General features: G+C 41.0%; 1 protein-coding gene across 1 annotated transcript in view; it reads right to left on the bottom strand.

The window, feature by feature from the left end:
* The window catches only part of me1 (malic enzyme 1, NADP(+)-dependent, cytosolic), a 109,976-nt gene that overhangs the window by 7,360 nt on the left and 84,488 nt on the right, over nucleotides 1–18,128 (bottom strand). The window contains exon 6 of the mRNA XM_033641716.2: nucleotides 12,274–12,377. Coding sequence (XP_033497607.1) covers nucleotides 12,274–12,377 — 104 coding nt within the window. The remainder of the gene's footprint in view (nucleotides 1–12,273; nucleotides 12,378–18,128) is intronic.

Raw genomic sequence — 18,128 nt, 5'->3', positions numbered from 1 at the left:
GGTATCTGTCTTATTACAGCTCCATGAAGAGCCTTTCAGCACAAGGTGAAATCTTGACAGACCTGATGTTGCTAAACAGTAGTTGGACAATAGCTGTTTGAGTTGGGGTTTATCAAATGATCACTTAAGGAAAGTTCTTGCACAAGGTGAATTGCATCAAAAGTGCGATTAAAAAAAAAACACTCAGTGAGAGATGGAGCAGACAACTCTTTGCAATACAATTACAAAAGCAGCAGATAGCTGGGATAACTACGCTAATGCCTTTTAAATGACATGACTGTCTGAGAGTATAGATTAGCAGTATAACTTTTATTAAGCTAGAAACAATGGCAGGAAAGGGTGAGGTTGTCTGAAACCTGTATCAGAAACACCAGGGTCATGTTTCAGTGACGGAGGAAATTGGGGACAGGCCAAGCAAACAGGCTGAGCTGCCCTGAACCCCCACCCCCCACCTGCCGCCCTGCAGTTAACTGAACAACAGACAGAGGTGAAATCCTTCATTGTCACACTTATTTTTTGCCTTTATTTGCCTTTGTGTTTCTGTTGTTTTTCTTTGTTACTTCTTCAGTCTTTTCATTAAACCCCACCTCATACGGAAAAGGATTCTCGTTTGCACTGTTATTGTACAACTCACTAAAGCTGTTTCCCACTTGTTACAGTGGCTGCTAAACTGCTTAAACTTTCAGCAGGAGGAGGATGAAGCTGAGCGGAAGTGGGGAAAGAAATGAGAAGGGATGAGAAGCGATCTGAACTCAGCTGCAATAAAACTTAATGTCCTGATGAGAGAGTGCCATCGCTGGGTCACTGTTTATCCTTCCCTCTGCCACACTGCAAGACACCGATTCCTAATACAGAGACTGACAACCCAGCTGACTTACTGCCAACAGGGCAGTAGCACTGAAGAGAGAAATGTGTTTTCTATCAAGCTGAGAGCAATACCAAAGTACTGAGAGCTTGTGCGAAGAGGAGAAATAATGAGGCCAAGAAGGGAGCTATAAACTTTTCATTGTGTTCAGCTTTAGGAGACAGAGACAGAGACAGGCGACAGGCAAGGATAGATGTGGGGTTGCCCTGCTGCCAGTGCAGCGCCCTCTGGTATGGTTTGGTGCAGCTTGCTACTGGAGAGGTCAAACCAGTTCACTCAGAACCAAGCTGCCTGTGCAGAAAGCTCATGAGTCCAAAGAGATGGATCTGGGAGTGTAGTCTGCAGTAGCTGAGAGTTGGACTGACATGCTGCAAGTATTCTCAGGAAAGACAGGATTAGGTTTAAAGACTTCAAATCAGAGTGGAAAACAATGTTGCCCATCAGACATCTGTTTTATTTTTAAATGACAGGCCAGAAAGATCAGAAACTCCTGACACAGATCTGAGAATGACTGAGCTGTGAACACATGCATATTTATGGGCATCCACTGACCATAAACTACAGAGTCGAAAGCTGAGGTTGTGGTACTGCTAAAAGAAAGGAACATCTTCCCAATGCAGAAAGCTCTTTGGTCTTTGGCCTGAGCCATAAAGATAGGGGGGGTGTTTTTGACAATGTGTGTGTGGGCGTGTGTGCTTGTGTGTGTGTGTGCTTTGCTTAGAACAAAGCTCCTTTTGGAGGCCATTTGTGTTCGGCGTCCCTATTCTGCCTGAACGTTTGTTGTCTTTCCTTGACTACCCTCTGAATGGAACGCCAAAATCTGACAATGCACCTCTTTGCCAGCTGAATAGTAGGATTATTGTCACTGGGTAACAACACTGGAAAGTGGAAATAAATGCGATTAAGGTGCCAAAGTTTACTGGCCAATGGGAGCTGTGCTCAATTCAAAATGTATACAATTTATTCCTATAAGTAAACATGAACAACTCTCCCAATTCCAAAAACAAGAGTGCTCAAATTTGTGACATCATAGGTTATACATTTTGAAACTGCTCCATAGACAATGAATGGGTTCATAAAATCAGGCTCCCATTCATTGTCTATGGAGCTGCTCCAGGCTTTATACTGTACTTAAGACATTTGACGTTTGAGGCTCTCTGGTTTCTGGCTTTAAGAGAGAGTAGCTCATGTTCACAAATATTGATTGAACCTGACTGAACTGAGTCTTCAAAAGTGGAGCTCCTCATCTTTGTCTTTTCATTCCTGCATTTCAATGATTAAAATGAATACTCTCTCCCGAATAAACTTTGTTAGTTCTATGCTTCCTCTGGCACCTCCCAAAGGTTATTGGAAGAAAATTCACTCACTACTCTCTAAATTTATTTGGGCTGGTAAAAGACCCAGAATTAAATTATCTGTCCTTCAAAGACCAAAAAAATTTGGTGGTTTAGGACTCCCAAACTTTCAATTGTATCATTGGTCCTTTGTGTTGCGCCCTCTCTCCACCTGGTTTGACACAGCATCTTGTGTATCTTGGTGTCCTATTGAGGAAAGTATTGTTCAGCCCCACCGATTACAAGATCTTATTTACTCCAACATCTCTATTAAACAATCTAAGCTGAAATTTGGGTCTATCATCACTGAGCTAATTTCCACCTGGAGCGCTGTTGAAAAATGTCGTAAAGTGTCTCCCAATTGGTATCTCCAGTCACCCATATTCTTTAACTCTCGTCTCCAGTTGGGAGGGCGTCCTATATATTTTTCCAGTTGGGCAAATAATAGTGTATTTACATTATCTGATATTTTTGGGGCTGAAGGTCTCCGCTCATTCTCAGACATTCAGAAACTCTTTAACTTACTTGGTTCCTCCTTTTTCTTTTATCTTCAGTTGCGTACGGCAATGCGCACTTATGGGGTGCCTTGGGATGGCACACTAGGTTTACACCCTTTTCATAGGGGTCTGACTGGGAGTAAGGGTTTGGTTTCTACTGTTTATGCCATTCTGATGCAGGCATCAAACAAACCACTCTCTCTTGACAGAGTTTGGAAGCAGGACCTTCCATCTGATGACAATAATCTGGACTGGCACTTGATCTGGCAAAACTTGTCTTTTCTTCCAGAAACCCCAACCACCGAATTATTCATTACAATTTCATACACAGGTCATACTTCACTCCACGCAGTTTGTTCAAATTTAAAGCTTTGCCTTCTCCTAATTGCGCTCTGTGTTCGCAAAAGAGCTTAGGCACCTTCTTCCATATGGTTTGGGAGTGCCCAGGTGTTGTGGTTTTCTGGAAGAGTGTTTGTAGTATGCTGTCCACAATATTGTCTAAGCAGATTCCTTATTCGTCTACCATCTTATTACTTAATGACACTTCTGGTTTGAACCTACCTGCTAAACTTAAACGCCTTTTTCTGGCTGGTCTCAGTGCCGCTAAAAGGCTGATAGCATGTAGATGGAAACCCCCTCATTTGTTAACCTTAAATAAATGGTTGTTAGATTTCATAGATATAGCCATTATGGAACGTTGGGCAGCTAACTTGCACCTACCCAAACCTGGAAACATTTCATGTTGGGATGATGCCATCTCCACTCTTTATTGTAGCCATCTCCTTTTCCTACTTTGGGTCCTGTGGGTGGGTGGGTTGGATGTGGGGTGGGGGGGTGGGGGGGGAATGGCACTCCGAGTATATATTTTCTCATTTATTTCTCCCTTTTTTTCCTCTCTTTTTTTTTCCTCTCTTCTGGTTTTATTTACTTATTTTGTATTTATTTACTTTTTGATAAAGATTATTGAGTTTCTTATGACATTGACTCCATTTAAGTGGTCCAGCCCCCTTTCAAGGGCCCTATAGGCGTTGGGTTTTGAGGGCAGTATTGGTTGAGGCTTGTTTAAAAGCTCTGAATTGCTATGCGTGTTTGTATGTTCATCAGTGTACTTCATAGAGACAAAGCCTGTGGACCCCTTGAGATTTGGGGGGCGGGAGGGGGGTTGTCTATCTATTTTTCATTATTATTATTATTATTTTTTTTTTTATTTTTTTTTTTTTATTTTTCTTATTTGTCAACACTCAATATTGTTGATATGTTTGGTTGGTAGTCTTGCCATTGTTATTTATTTATCTATTTTTTGTTATGCTACACTACCATTCTATTTTCTTTGTTGCTGTTGCTATTATTGTCCAATTGATGCTTGCCACATCTGTTTGTTTGTTTGTTTGTTTGTTTTAAACTAAATGGAAAAACCAATAAAAAATTGATCACAAAAAAAATATTGATTGAACTTGCCTGGGCCATTGAAATAACATATTGTATAACTACTTTAAGAGCTATTTATCACTCACAAATGAGTATTTAAAGTGTAATTTATGTCTATATCACTTATTTATTCAGTTTTGTTAGCCCCTTGTAGGCTTTTATCCAAAGTGTTTATAGTAATATTCATTTATTTGTTACTATTGAAATCCCTTTGTTGTTAAAAGTATAAAATAGCAGCACATTCGGTGATAAGTGCAAAGTGAATTTGAACTCAAAACAAAGTTCAGAACTTATTGTAAACCTCACTGCCAAAACAGTGACTTTGTTCCACCTCTCATTGCTGCTATGAAAAAAGAAAGAGACGGTGTATCCCTGCTGTTGAGATTTGGCAGAGAGATCACTTTCCGTCTCTTTGTCCAGTGCTTTGTCAACAGCAGTGTCTGTTCAGTGACTTCAGAGACCAAAACGGGCCTGGTGGGAAAGCACTCACATCTGTCACTACGATGAGACAACAGGCAAGAACAATCCTGCCTACACCTACTTAGGGGTGTAAAACTGTGGCGGTGAAAACTGATGTTTCTGATATGGCTACTCAGATGGCTCCAAGTGTCTGCAGAAATGTAAGTCCAGTTGTATGTCTCTTGACAATGAATCTAACGTAAGTTGCGTAATGCAGCCTTTCGGTAGCTGCGACATGTGGCTGCATGTGGTAGCTGGAAGAGATGGGAATGGTAAAAATGATCGACTCTGTAGCTGCAGTTTGAACAGCAGCACACTCACATACTTTATTTATTTACTGATGACCAACAGGTCTGACCTCCCCTGCAACGAATTTCAGAGCTTGACTTCTGGTTCCTGCTTCAAATACCATCTCACTGCTTAACTCCAATAGAAAACAACTTGACCACCCAACCATGCTTGGTAAATATTGCTTTAATTTATTTTTTACTTACGTACTCTGTTGTTTTGTAAACCTTTTTATTATACGTTGTATTTAATTGCCTTGTGCGTGTTTTTTTGATCTTGTCTCATTACTGCTTTCACAGCTGCATGATTGCCTCTCTGGGGACAAATAAAATTCTACTTGACTCGACCCGAAGTGGCTGAAAGTTGGCATAAAGTACAACACACTAAACCATGATCACTGGCTTCCACTCCAATGTATGGGTCTTTTCATGGCAACTGGTTATAACCAGTAGTAACAATGGATCACATGAGTACTTGTATGTATAGGAGGCTGCCCTCAGTAACAAACTCAGAGAGTCATTACCCGACTCTGCAGGTCCTCTCAGCTTTACAGAACGTTTTAGCATCTTTCAGCTCATTGTTTTAGTTTCCTGGGCTGCAACTTTGTTGTTCTGGTTCTGGTTCACTCTCCCCACACGCATAAGGTAGTGTTTTTAGCCACAGCAGGCAGCTGTTTTTGACAGCTGCAAAAACCCATTGTATACAATCAGCTCAGCACCAAACTAGCGACTAGCTGGTGAACATAATCAAGCCTTTAGCAGCTGAAGACACAGGTTTTGTCTTTGGAGTTGGTAAGGTGCAAAACAGATCTAAAATGAGAGACAATATTGGACTTTGGGCATATATCAGGCAGCCAAAACATGCAATACTGCTAAATCTGCTTAATATGTAAATAAGTAACTGGGTTTTGTGTTTACAGCTCGCTTACACAATCTCAAAATGGTCAAAAATCAGTTATTGCAGGATTAAGTTCAAGAAAACTTGGCTTCAAATCTTATATATTTCTCAAAAATCTCGAGTATTATTTACTAAACAACAATCAGACTCTCAAAACTTTGCAAAATCTGCTGCATCAGGACTTTGTGGGTGTGGCTTGATCAGATTTGATTGACATCCATTATCACATTCAGAATTAAATATTTCCCAGTTTTGATTAATGCTTAGAAGTAACTTACATCACCTTCTTCCAACTGAGCCCCGTCCACATCAGACCAGTAAAATGAGCTAAGTCAAATTCTCACATGTGAAACAGGCTTTTGTTTTGTACCTGTATACCTACGAAAAGTAATTCACCACAATTCCTAGATAACCCACGTAATCATGAGCCAGTAATCTGTGTCTAACCCATGTAATCGGGAAGGCTGCAATCGCATGACCAATGCACTGATGGTAGTAAAGAAGTTAGTGGTATAAAGACCAAAAGTCTGTAAGAAGGCAGGTCAAGGTGGTGGATGGGTCAAACAACACAGGACTTTCCCCCAGGAGACCGATGTTTAGAACTGTGTGAACCAAGTGAACTTTGAGTTATTTTCAGGTTCTTTACAACCATGTGTCTTTTTTTAAACCTAACTTACATAACTATTTTTGCCTCAGACCCAGCCAGGTTTCTTTTCCTAAATCTAACCTACGTAATTTTACTCGCCTGAACCTAACCTACGTAACTTTATGTTAAGGATATAACATTATTTCTGGGGTGCTATTTCGTTATCTATCATACAAACCATTGTGTGAGGATACGTTGTACAGTCACATTACATCACTTATTGCAAGAAGCCTTTAAACGCTCCATAACAGTGCAATTTTTGTATTCACTCATTCATCACTCAAAAGCATAACACGTAAGTAAAATACAATGGCAGGTGTTTCAATTTCAATTATTTTCTCTTCACAGACATCTGGAAATAGAAAACGACCAGCTAGACAAACACCTGCAGAGGAGACGCTAACCTTTCCTGCCATGGCGCTGTTTAAGCTATCTGGAAAATGCTAGCAGAAAAGCACAGAGCTCCTTTGTCCTCAAAACACTTTATTTTGCTGTGATTTATGATGTGCCGCTATAATACATGTCGCAGAATGAAAGAAAAATACCTGAACTCATTGTTTTCTGGAGTGTTGTTTTCAGGGTTTCTTGGTGCTTACTGCCAGACCAGTCAAATATATTGGAAAAAATGCTTGCGCCACTATTATAAATGTTTGATAGTATGAAAAAGAGTGTGAGACATGAGACACTTTCCCATGTGGCGAATCACTCAGACTTTGGTGTTATGTCTGGGCCAATCTGTAGGACGGGGGAGTTAACGAGTGACCAAGCTCCCTCAGGAAACACAATCTGGCTTCATCTGAGACTTGGTGAAATCTGAATCTCTAGCTAATAGGAAGTAGGTGGATGTCATACATACTTCCAACACTGAGGGGGGGACTAGAAGCAGAAGAGGAGTGAGTCTTTAGTAGTCCATACAATGCCAGGGAGGACCTCTACAAAAAAGGTCACATACAAGGGTGCTCTGTCCAAACACAGCTGTCCAACTTGTGTGCATATATATGTGATGTGTACACACACACACACACACACACACACACAGGCTGTCTGTTACCGCAGTCCCTACTGGGCTTCATAGCTTCATGGCTGAAGCCTTAATAAATCCCCGGCCCCCTCTCACTCTCCTGAGAGCCAGCGTCTCTCAGCACACATTATTTCTCAAATCCCCAGGCCGACATTAAAGACAAAGACGCATTCTGCATTCTTTTTCCTCTGTTGCTCCTTTCATCCAGCCATCGGTCTGTCTCTGTGTCTCGTGTTGTCTCAGTGCCAACAGTTTAAAATAGTGGATGGCATTTGTGTATTTTTTTGCCTGCTATTTAGATCAGAACACCCTGGAGCCTGTTGTGTCAAACACTGTACAATCATATCTATCATGGAAATGTACTTTTCATTATATTAACCTAAGGTCAAAAATGATGCAGGTACATTTGTTTAAGAATTCAGTATTTTGGGAAACATGTTTATTCACTTTCCCTGCAACAGTTATTGTTAGCAGCTGATTAGCTTAGGTTAGCTTAGCACAAACACCATAAACTAGGCAACAGCTAGCCCTGCTCTGTCCAAAGGGAACAGTATCCACCTACCATCAGCTTTAAAGCTAATTAATTCACCAATTACCATTATCAGCATGTTGTGGTTGTGGAAGGAGTATGTGCCAGACTATTACTCTTGGCAAGTTGAAGAGACTCCTGCTGGCTGCCTGGAAAACTAACAATGACTACAAGACTCCAAGGAAACTAAAATAGAAGGAAGGGTCATTACATCAGTGACATCATTTGAGTTTTGCATAGGTGCCAGACTTTGGTTGAATCTGCCCACTCCACTGAGTTCGAGTTGACTGATTCTGGTCTGGCATGATGACATGATGTGGTTTCTCGGTTTATCCATCACTTAGCAGGGCAGGTAAAGGAAATTGTCAGAGATGCATTAACAGCCTGTTGTCTGCAGCTCTTCTTCATCTAACGTCTCACTGTAGCTGTTTCTGCTTGTACTCTTCCTCCCCCTGCGGTATTAGTAGACTTCTTTTATTAAAGAAAAGCCGCTGACAAAGTTCCACTAATTCGGCAATAAACACATTTCATTTCAAATAAATTCTTCACAACAAAAGTCCCCCGTTATTTTGTTACGTAAAAACTTTTATTGTGAAGCAGCAAAATAAAGGAAATGCTGAGTTTTCATCAGCAGTTACTTAACATGACTCTTCAACTAAAAGCCAGAATGAAACAGTGAAATAAAGCAGATATCTTGAGTACACATAGGGACACAGGAGAGAAACTTAAATTCCAAACCACAGAAATTCTGAACTGACAGCTCAACACACAAAGACTTTAAAAAACACCTTAGACCTGCATAGGTGTTGAGTATGGCAACACATGCTTGTTTAAGGGGAAGAAGGGGGACATGTCTTCTCAATACAGCCCAGCATTGTAGCATGTTGTCATGGCTATGCACCAGTATGGACTTAAAATGACATTAGATTCAGGCAAATATGTGGGTCTCTAGTGATTGCTTGGGGAAAATCGAACCCTCCTCATCCACGGAAATTGGTTAGAGTGGATGCCATGTCAGACTGAAGATGGAAACAGAGTGTAACGAGTTGACAGTGTTGTCTGATATCAGGCAAAGACTTTGGCGCCACTTGTAGTGAAGTTAATGGGGCAGGCATGTAGAAAAATGCACACATTATGTGATGCTGACTGATGTTTTTTCCTAAATGTGCCCCAAAAGATCATGGCTCTGTCCAGCAGCTACATATAGCTCCATTGCAGCCCATTTGGTCAAATACATGATACGTGACCCAGCAGGACAGGTCCAACTTATTTTCACTGACCAGACTGCAATTATAACCACATCAGTTTATTAATAGCTCTGATTATAACTGGCTGGATGAAATGATATAGCCTGTCAGAGTTCGGTAAATATCCTAAAACCAAACTAGGACTTAGTTGTATGCCAAGATGCCTTGCAGTTTGCCTCAGTGACTTACAGTCATACCAATCATCCAGCCTTTATTATTAGCTAACACACACATAAATCATGTCAAGGGTTAAGCTGGCTTATGATAGCTAAACAAAGTGCAAATGCAAACTTCATTTATTGACAAACAAAGTAACAAGTTTTGGTAATTCATAAAGGTCCAGATTTATAATTATGTCGCCATTATTGCCACCTTCTGACAATAAAAGGAAACCTGACTGAGAGGGCTGGCTCACGTTAGCCCTGATAATTATCAATACATATCACCTGCTTGAAGACTGGTTAGTTATTGATAATCAAATACATATCTGCTGTATACATGCACTACACAGTTATGTCTGTGATCTGGTCATAATTGTAGTCTGGTCAGGGATAATAGGTCGGACCTGCCCCATCTGGTCATGTATCATGAAGTAACTATCTTGAACCATGCAAGGACTTGAGTTGAGCTAACAGTATTTGCAGCTGCTGGACAGAGCTTTATCTGTTGGAGACCAGTAACAAGAAAAACCAGCCTTCACTTTTAAATAAAAACATCAGCCAGCATCAGATAGTCTGTTTTTTATCTTATTTTGTGGAAGCATTTTTCAGTCAGAGGTGAAACAGCACAGATATGATTGGTTATAGTGGGACTTGTCATGCCTGCCCCATTAACTCCAATAGAAGTGAAACCAAAGTCTGGCACTGATTCAAAATTTCAAATGTGGTCTCTGATTTAATGACCCTTTCTTTTTTTTCAGTTTCCCTTCAAGACTCCAGGAAGTTACTGCACCTGGCCAAAAAATTGTCCCGCACATAACCCTCCATAAAACCACAATGCTTTACACTTACTTTTTGGTTTTTAAATACTGGAGAAATTACAAATTCATCTGAGACGCAGAACCTGTTTGGAATTACTAATCCCCTCAGCTAATGTCTGATCCCACTCCAAAACAGCTGGTTAGAAGTGGTAATATTAGTGGGCCCGAGGAAGAACCCTAGAAATATCATGTGAACGGCATATGTGCAATTTTTTTTCACTCTGTTGATAATAGTGATTCACTGTATGGCTCAAAATGAAAGATTAATGGTACATAAATAAACTGGGTAACCAGGCACGTAACACTTAAATCAATATTATGCAACTATGCAATATCAGATACTGATAGTGCGACACTGTTTCTCTGTTAGCGACTTGTGTGGAGTTTTCATTTCCAGCACATCCAACCAGTTTCCTCTCATTAGCTGCATGCAGTGGGATTCTTACAAAGAAATCTGCACACACCTACAAAAATACATCAGGGATTATATGTAAAGAAAAAGATAAGTGTTTCCCTGACAGAAAATACTGAGTTCAAAGTTTTAAAACCTTTTCTGAGCTTTGTGTTGTGGGTGTGTGCAGGAGCAATGAGATCAAGGGATCATTCATTTCTGCCTGAAGACAAAAGCAGAAGACAACACCTGCTGATTATTCAGCAGGAGCAGTCGCCTGAAATCAAACACTCAGATGAATCACCGACATTTTTCCTTTAAACAAGGAGCATTTTTAAATGGTGGATTTAAAAATCCCCCCAGACTCCTCCTGCTTATTGATGACGAGTCAATCCAGAGTATTTTAGTTCCCGTTTAGTTTCTTAGAAAACTAAACATGAATATTACTTAAAAGACTGCAGAGCTGTAATCATTCATTCAATCTCTGAGCCCATAATTACTCATTTTCCGCCAATCTGGCTCCTTTGGGAAAAAAGCTTCGCTGTTCCCTGTACTTGAGAAGCCACCCGGTTATTAGAGTCATGGCTTCCTGTTGCCAGCTGGAGGGGGCCCAGACCCAGGCTTCTCCTACTGGACTCTGGACTCTCTGGGTTAGGACGGATCTTAACCAGGCCAATTTGTGTGTGGCTGTGATGGCTTCATGGCACACAGGGACACTGAGATATACACGTATTGGCGTGCATGCAAGGTATACAAAAGTCTTATTGAGGACAGGCCTGCATTAAACACATAAGGTACAGGCCCCAAAGGGAAGCAGTATGACTCACCTAATTTCAGCTCAGAGAAGAGGAAAAAGATAAGATCTGTGTATGAAAACCAAATGACTGACAATATGGAATAGTAAACACTATAATGCCTTACTGTGTCTCTAAATCAAACAAACCAAAGCTAACCCTTCACTGTGATCCACTGTTGAATCAAACAGGATTAGCGTCTCTAAATGACATTACAAATCTGAATTATGCATAATGAAATATATTCCCTGGACTGGGACCAATGGAGTCCATATTCCTCCAGAGGTCTCCAACTATTCCTGTATGTGTCTCTGTTTACATGCTCAATCATATTCTCTGAGCATTCAGAATAATCCTGTATTATATTTCTAAATATGCTGTTCACAACAACCAAAGAAGCTCTCAGCTCTGGCTGAGGTTTTGTAGACTAATAAGCAAGTCAGCTCATTGTGGACAGTTTCAAAATAGATACTACAACGCTGCCAAGAGTCAAAAATATACAAGTGTTGGGTTTAGCTGCTGTCAGTTCAACCAGCTTCTGAACAGTTGGTTAGCTGTGCTCTCGGTCTGGAGAGGATCATGCCACTGAAATCAATAGCACTGACGGTTACCAAGGCTCGCTGATCACTTTTCAATAAGCTCATGTTGCCATACAGCCAGTAAGCAGAGTTTTCATCGATACTGCTTAGCAACCAAAACATAGTTCAAAGAAAGTAAAACCGCATCATCTCCGACCGAAGTTCCAGACCCCTGAATCCCATCACACTGCACACACTGAGGATGCTAAACTGCTTGACATATTTCTTTTAAGAGCACCTGCTGTTTGTATTAAAATGACAATAACAGACAGCACACAGGAAGCGGGCAAATGATCAGTTGAAGGCCAATGTGATCCTACCTGTCCGACACAGCCTTCATAAATTCATCCAGCAGGTCATCATAGGCCTGGCCCCGCACTCTCTTATGTCTCAGCCCAATGTAGAAAGGGTCCTTCAATAGTGTCTGCAAAAACACATGGAGGCAGAGGACAGAATGGCAGGTAAGAGGAGCGAACACTTTCCAATGTTCCATCTGAACTTAATTTTTGTCTTAAAAGCAGCATTGTTAGTATCTCAGCATATCTACCAGAGGAATTGTTTAAGAGTATTCCGCTAGCATTGGCATTGCACCCCTATAACATTGTTGGATTAATGATTGACAGTTCCATAAAAAAAAAAGGATAAAAATTAATGCAGCCGAACCAAATATATTTTTTCCATGCATTCTTCTTCCTTCTCAAAAACTGGCACCTAGATAACCCATAACGCATCTTGACTGATCACAGTTTGGTCAATGATTCAGGTGTCTTATGCAAGTAATGGCTAGTGTAGCCTCAAGCCACTAGCCTTAAACAGAGATAAGGAGCGTTCTGCAGAGGTCTGGTGAGCTCACTCCTTTCTAACCCCTGACTCCAGATTTTTTCATTTTCAACCTTATAATCTTGAGTGCCATTTGGCACTGTGACATCACTTGAGGCAATTTATCAGACATACAACTTTTTTTTCACATCTGCAGTAGTACTCCCACAATATCTGTAAAAAGACTGCTGTTTAAAATCTATGGAGTTCCCCTTTAAAACCCTGATTCCCAGTACGTCTCTAATATGATGCAAGTTAGTTACAAACAGTACACACTTATTTATCAAACTGAAAGCACTGACATGCATTTAGACACTCATAACCTTTATGACATGGATTATGAATAATGATAAATATACTGATTTAATTAGAGGAGATCTTAAAAGAAAACTCCTCTTCTTGCTAGAAAAAGTACCAAAATGCAAAACTCTGTTCAAGAAAGTGAAAAATAAATAAATAAATAAATAAATAAAAGAAAGTGTCACCCTCGTGTCTGTGAGTTAGACTGATCTCCAGCCATTTCCATAAAGTTGGGGGGCTTTTAGGAGACCAATAAAATCTGTGTAGCAGAAGTGAAAATATCCTGATATGTGCCAAGCCCCACACACACACTGGAGCCCTACACTTACCGAAATGCTCATTTATGGAGTCTTTTCATTTAAACAATCTTAGCCTGGTTAATGTCCACCTGTCTTTCAAATGTACTGGCCCACTCTCCAAGTCCAAATAACCCTGATGATGTCATCAGCCCTGAAGATGTCATTTTATTTATTCAGACTATCGAAAGCACTCTCCAGAGCCTAAGAAGAAATTAAACAACTGTTTTCACAAGCTGAGAAAACTCACACTTGGTGTATAAAGCTGGGGGAGTTCCCCTTTAAGTGGCCAGAGCCAGGACTTGTGTAGGGTTTTTCTTTTTGTTTTGTTTTTTTGCCTTGTTTTTTCTTATCTTTATCTTAAAACCTCAGTAACCTCAGTCAGAGAGTTTGGTCGTTAATTGAGATTTGTTCTCTGTATCATACATGCTAACAAATTTTAACATAACTGACTGCTTTTTATTGAATGTAAAAATGATTTATGGGAAAATTACAGGGGAATAAAAAATGTTTAATGAGAGGGGTAGTAATGTCTATTTTTAATTATTAAATTAAATCTTAAATAATTATATGTTGGTGTTTTGGGGTGTTGGTGCATCTCCTGCATGCACATATAGGGCTCTAGTTTCCCGGTGCAGCACAGGGTAACGCAGGGTGTCGAACCCCGCGCAGAGCTAGTTTCGAGCAGCGCAACCCGAGGAGCGCTCAGTTTGGTAGTTTGGCAGACCGAGGTGCGCTGAGATGGGTGTGGTGGCGCAGCAGGGGGAGGTGTCGACAGATACAGCTTGGCGCAGTGACAGTTTCGTGCCAAAAGGCTTCGCCGAAGGTGTGCTAAAAGCTCGCCAGCTGAAACCACGTCTACTGTCAGCGCAGGCGGAGCGCAGCCGGTGTAAGCAGAAGTTTGGCTGACCAGGGGACAGTGCGCACACGTCACCAAAACCTCACAGGCAGGTTTCCAGAATATCAGGCACATTAACGATGCAATAAATAGCCAAAAAACACTATTCAATGCAACTATCTGCAATCAGCACATAAATGTATCTCTATATCAGCTGTCCCATCACATCTGATGTCAGATCAAAGGGGACTGGCACCGTTTGGCACGCGTAATGGAAACCCAACCTGATTTGATTAACAAAACTAATAAGTTCACATCCCTCTCAGCCAACCACAAACAGCCACAGCATCAGATAGGGAGTATATATTCAGCATCTGTCATCTTAGAAAAGTCAAAAGAAAAGAAACAGAGTGAGACTGTGAGAGAGAAAGAGAGAGCGCGCGCGCTCGAGGGAAACGCAACATTGATTTACAATTGTGGTGACCTCCTCCCAGACTACCTTTGCATCATCAGCCCGTGGAGGTCTGCTCGCAGTTCTGTATATTTGGACACTGCGAGCTTGGACCTCCCGGACCAAAACATCAGTTTTCTCCTGGGAGAAGCTGCTGGTCTCTGCCATGGCGAATTGAATTCGCGCAGCGCATTTAAGGGCGAGGAGTGGGACTCATTTGATTGGTGTGATGTGTGTAAAACCCACTCCATGCCTTCTCTCCTCCCTCTTTCCAACTTGCGCAGGTAGGAGGGACGGAGGTGGGAAAGAGGAGTAGCTGCACCAGGTGCACAGTGTGCCAAACTTGCAAAATCTGCCTGGCCACACCCAGTTGGCGAAGCGCAGGTGCGCTGCGCCTCTGCCTCGCCCGGTCTGCGAAACTAGAGCCCATAGAGTTTAAAGCTCTTTGTATCGGGAGAAACAAGGAATCTGTGAGACTGTGAGTGTGTGATTTCTTTCCAGTCTTGGTATCTGCTGGATGTGAAAATTAAAAAAGGGAGAGCACACCCTCACACATACAAACACCTGGGCCTTGTCGACCTTAGACCTCTGCCATGTGTGATCCTACAGTGTTGAAAAACACCTCCTGTCACATCAGTTCACACACAATCTCCAGATACATCTCACAACAAATCCTAACGCAATGTGCAATCATTATTAAGTAGGTTATAAAGTTGCATCTTACTCTGCAAAATCCTGAAAAACTTCTCCTGGCTTTATTCAAAAGTTATTTTAGGGTTTAAAAAGTTAATTCAGATTCTGTAATATTTCAGCTGTTATGTGTTTCACACTTTTGGAGTTGTTCACATCTGGTTGATATATGGTTCAGCGTTTTAAGGACCAGTCCAGAGCAGGCCCCAGAGCAGCAGTTCAGCCTTGCAGCCAGTTTTTCCTCAGTGGCCACTTGCGGTATTGCAGCAAGAAATCCCCTGCAGCCCAAAAAGCATTTTCCACATAGGTCACCATTATAAAAGAGACATCTGTAAAACTGTCGTCAGGATGCCTTGGACTAAAAACAAGGTCGATTATGAGTCTTTCTATTATGAGTTTTTGATTCATGGACATTTTCTATTTGTAAAACCCAAAGGCAGAAGGCAGCAGAAAAAAAGTGATTTAAAAATCATCACAACGTAAAATCTATGGGCCGAACGGAAGCTTGCCGGCGGTGTCAGCGGGAGAAACACTACTGCTCATATTCAGTGGGCCACATACCATGTAAGTAAACTTGAGAAACTTTTTTTGGGGTATGCACCAGGCGAGTAACTCCATTGGCATGAATAGGTGCCATCTTGGATCTTATTTCTATAATATATGGTCACAAGCAAGTGAGAATAGAAATAACAAGACAGCTACAGGACATGCTGATGTTTAGCAGCATGTTTACCATTTCAACTGAGCTTGTTACCATGTAACAAAGTACGGCTGGGGCTGATGGGAATGTCATTGGTTTTTGCAGGTATTTGGTTATCTAAAGTTTTTACTATTCATCCTGAGGAAGATATGAATGTCTATAGTAAATGTCATGGCAATCTATCAAATAGTTTAGTAGCCACAAACAAACTTGTATGTCAGGGTTATCGAGGCGCTAGAGGAAAAGTCAGGGGATCACTTAAGTCGTTAGGATGTGGGAATGAGTAATGTCTGTCTCTTACAATTGTGTGGCAATCCTTAAAGTACTGTAAATCTTGAGATATTTTACTTAATACATGAAAATGTACATGGTGGAGCTAGAGGATAAGTCAGAGGATCACTAAAGTAAATAGGCTTCATCCTTTGGAAACCATGAATGTCTCGACAAAATTTCATGGCAATTCATCTGACAGTTGTTGAGATATTTCAGTCTGTATCAAAGTGGTGTCATCCTGAGGGCCAAGCTGTTAGCATGACTAAAATCATTGTCAGGCCTTATTAAAAAATATTTTGGTGGGGAAATATGAGGCAGAATTTAACATTTCAGCCATGTTATGCTTTATAGATTATGTACTAGGATGTTAAGGGATGTTTAATGAGTTCCTGGGGATGGATGAATTACAATAAAGGATGTGTGAAACAGTGCACGTGTGTATAGGAGCCAAAGGACACGAGGCTTAAGAGCAAGGGCGCACTAACAGTGTGAAGGAGATGAATAGCACCAGTGAGCTTTGACCTTTGCATGTTAGTATTTTGAAAAATGAGAGGGATACAGTAGGGGAAGAAGAATATTTAGAGCAAAGGTTGATGGGAAGATGTGTGTGACACAGAGGCAGACACAGAAAATGAAAGACAGAGTGAGACTGTGATGAATTAGGTGGAAGTAAATGCCATCTAGCAGTGATAGACTGCTTATAGACTTTGGTTTGGGCTATCAGCACATACTTTCTCAAAACTTTAACATGTTGCACCTGCCTGATATAACATCAAGCTGTTGATTTACCACAGATTTTGGAAGATAGACTCATGATCCAAATGTGCTACACTCTGTAGTCTCTGCACACTCTTTGACTTATAGGGAATTTCAATCCCAAGGGATGAGGAACTGATGCAGAGCACTGTCATGCCTCATTGGGACAGGCGACCTTTACTTCTGGGGATGGATAATTAGAGGGTGCCACTAAGATGAGCGCGGCAGCAGCCGCCTTTCCATGGCAGGGTCAAGAGTTGCCATATCCAAGAACAGCTCAAAAGGTTTATATAAAGCAATATTTATTTGAAGTTGACAACTCATTTCCTGGCAAGTTTTTAATGGGCAGTAATAGGCTCGAGGTGGCCAAGTTCAACTGTAACCAAAACAAGCAAAACATTTTCATGTGATCCGGCCAAGAGGTGGGTTGATATCAGAGAGAGCTTTTGGTGGTAATTTCACAATATGATGCAAGAGCATGCAAGGAGAAAGATAAAAAAAAAAAATTCTCATGAGGAGTTGTTAACATCTGCAGTGGAGTTTCACATGCAACTAATGTGCCGTCTCTTATGGTGGGGAGTTTTTGTTTCATTACTTGGTCCATTTACACACTGACAAAACTGCCTTTTAAAGTGAAACAGGAGGAGCTGCATTATAAGTGACTTCTGGGTGAGTTTCGAGTGGGCTGACCTCGTTGACACTGTGCTGAACTGTTGATATGAGTCGTCTTTCTGTCCCAGATTATCTACTGTTGATTGGCTAAGCTGTCCTTTGTGTTGTACAGCCCCTTTTCTCTCAGAAGGGATTAGTCCTCGTGTATGGCTTCACAGTTCGTGTTTGCTAGAGACACAGAAGCGTTTTTACTGTTGCAACTGTGTCCAAACTGATGACTGCTCGACATCAGGAAAATAATATAAAGTTATATTTTACTGCTTTATTGTGCTGGACTTTTAATGAGGGAGTTTAAGTAGTATAACACACAACTTTCAGTGTTAAAAACATAACTGCAGTAATTATAAAAACTTTTTTTTTTTTTTTTTTTTTTTTAAAGA

Source organism: Epinephelus lanceolatus, chromosome 10, assembly GCF_041903045.1.
Source record: "Epinephelus lanceolatus isolate andai-2023 chromosome 10, ASM4190304v1, whole genome shotgun sequence".
Classification (NCBI taxonomy): domain Eukaryota; kingdom Metazoa; phylum Chordata; class Actinopteri; order Perciformes; family Serranidae; genus Epinephelus; species Epinephelus lanceolatus.
This window is presented reverse-complemented; position numbering and strand designations above follow the sequence as displayed.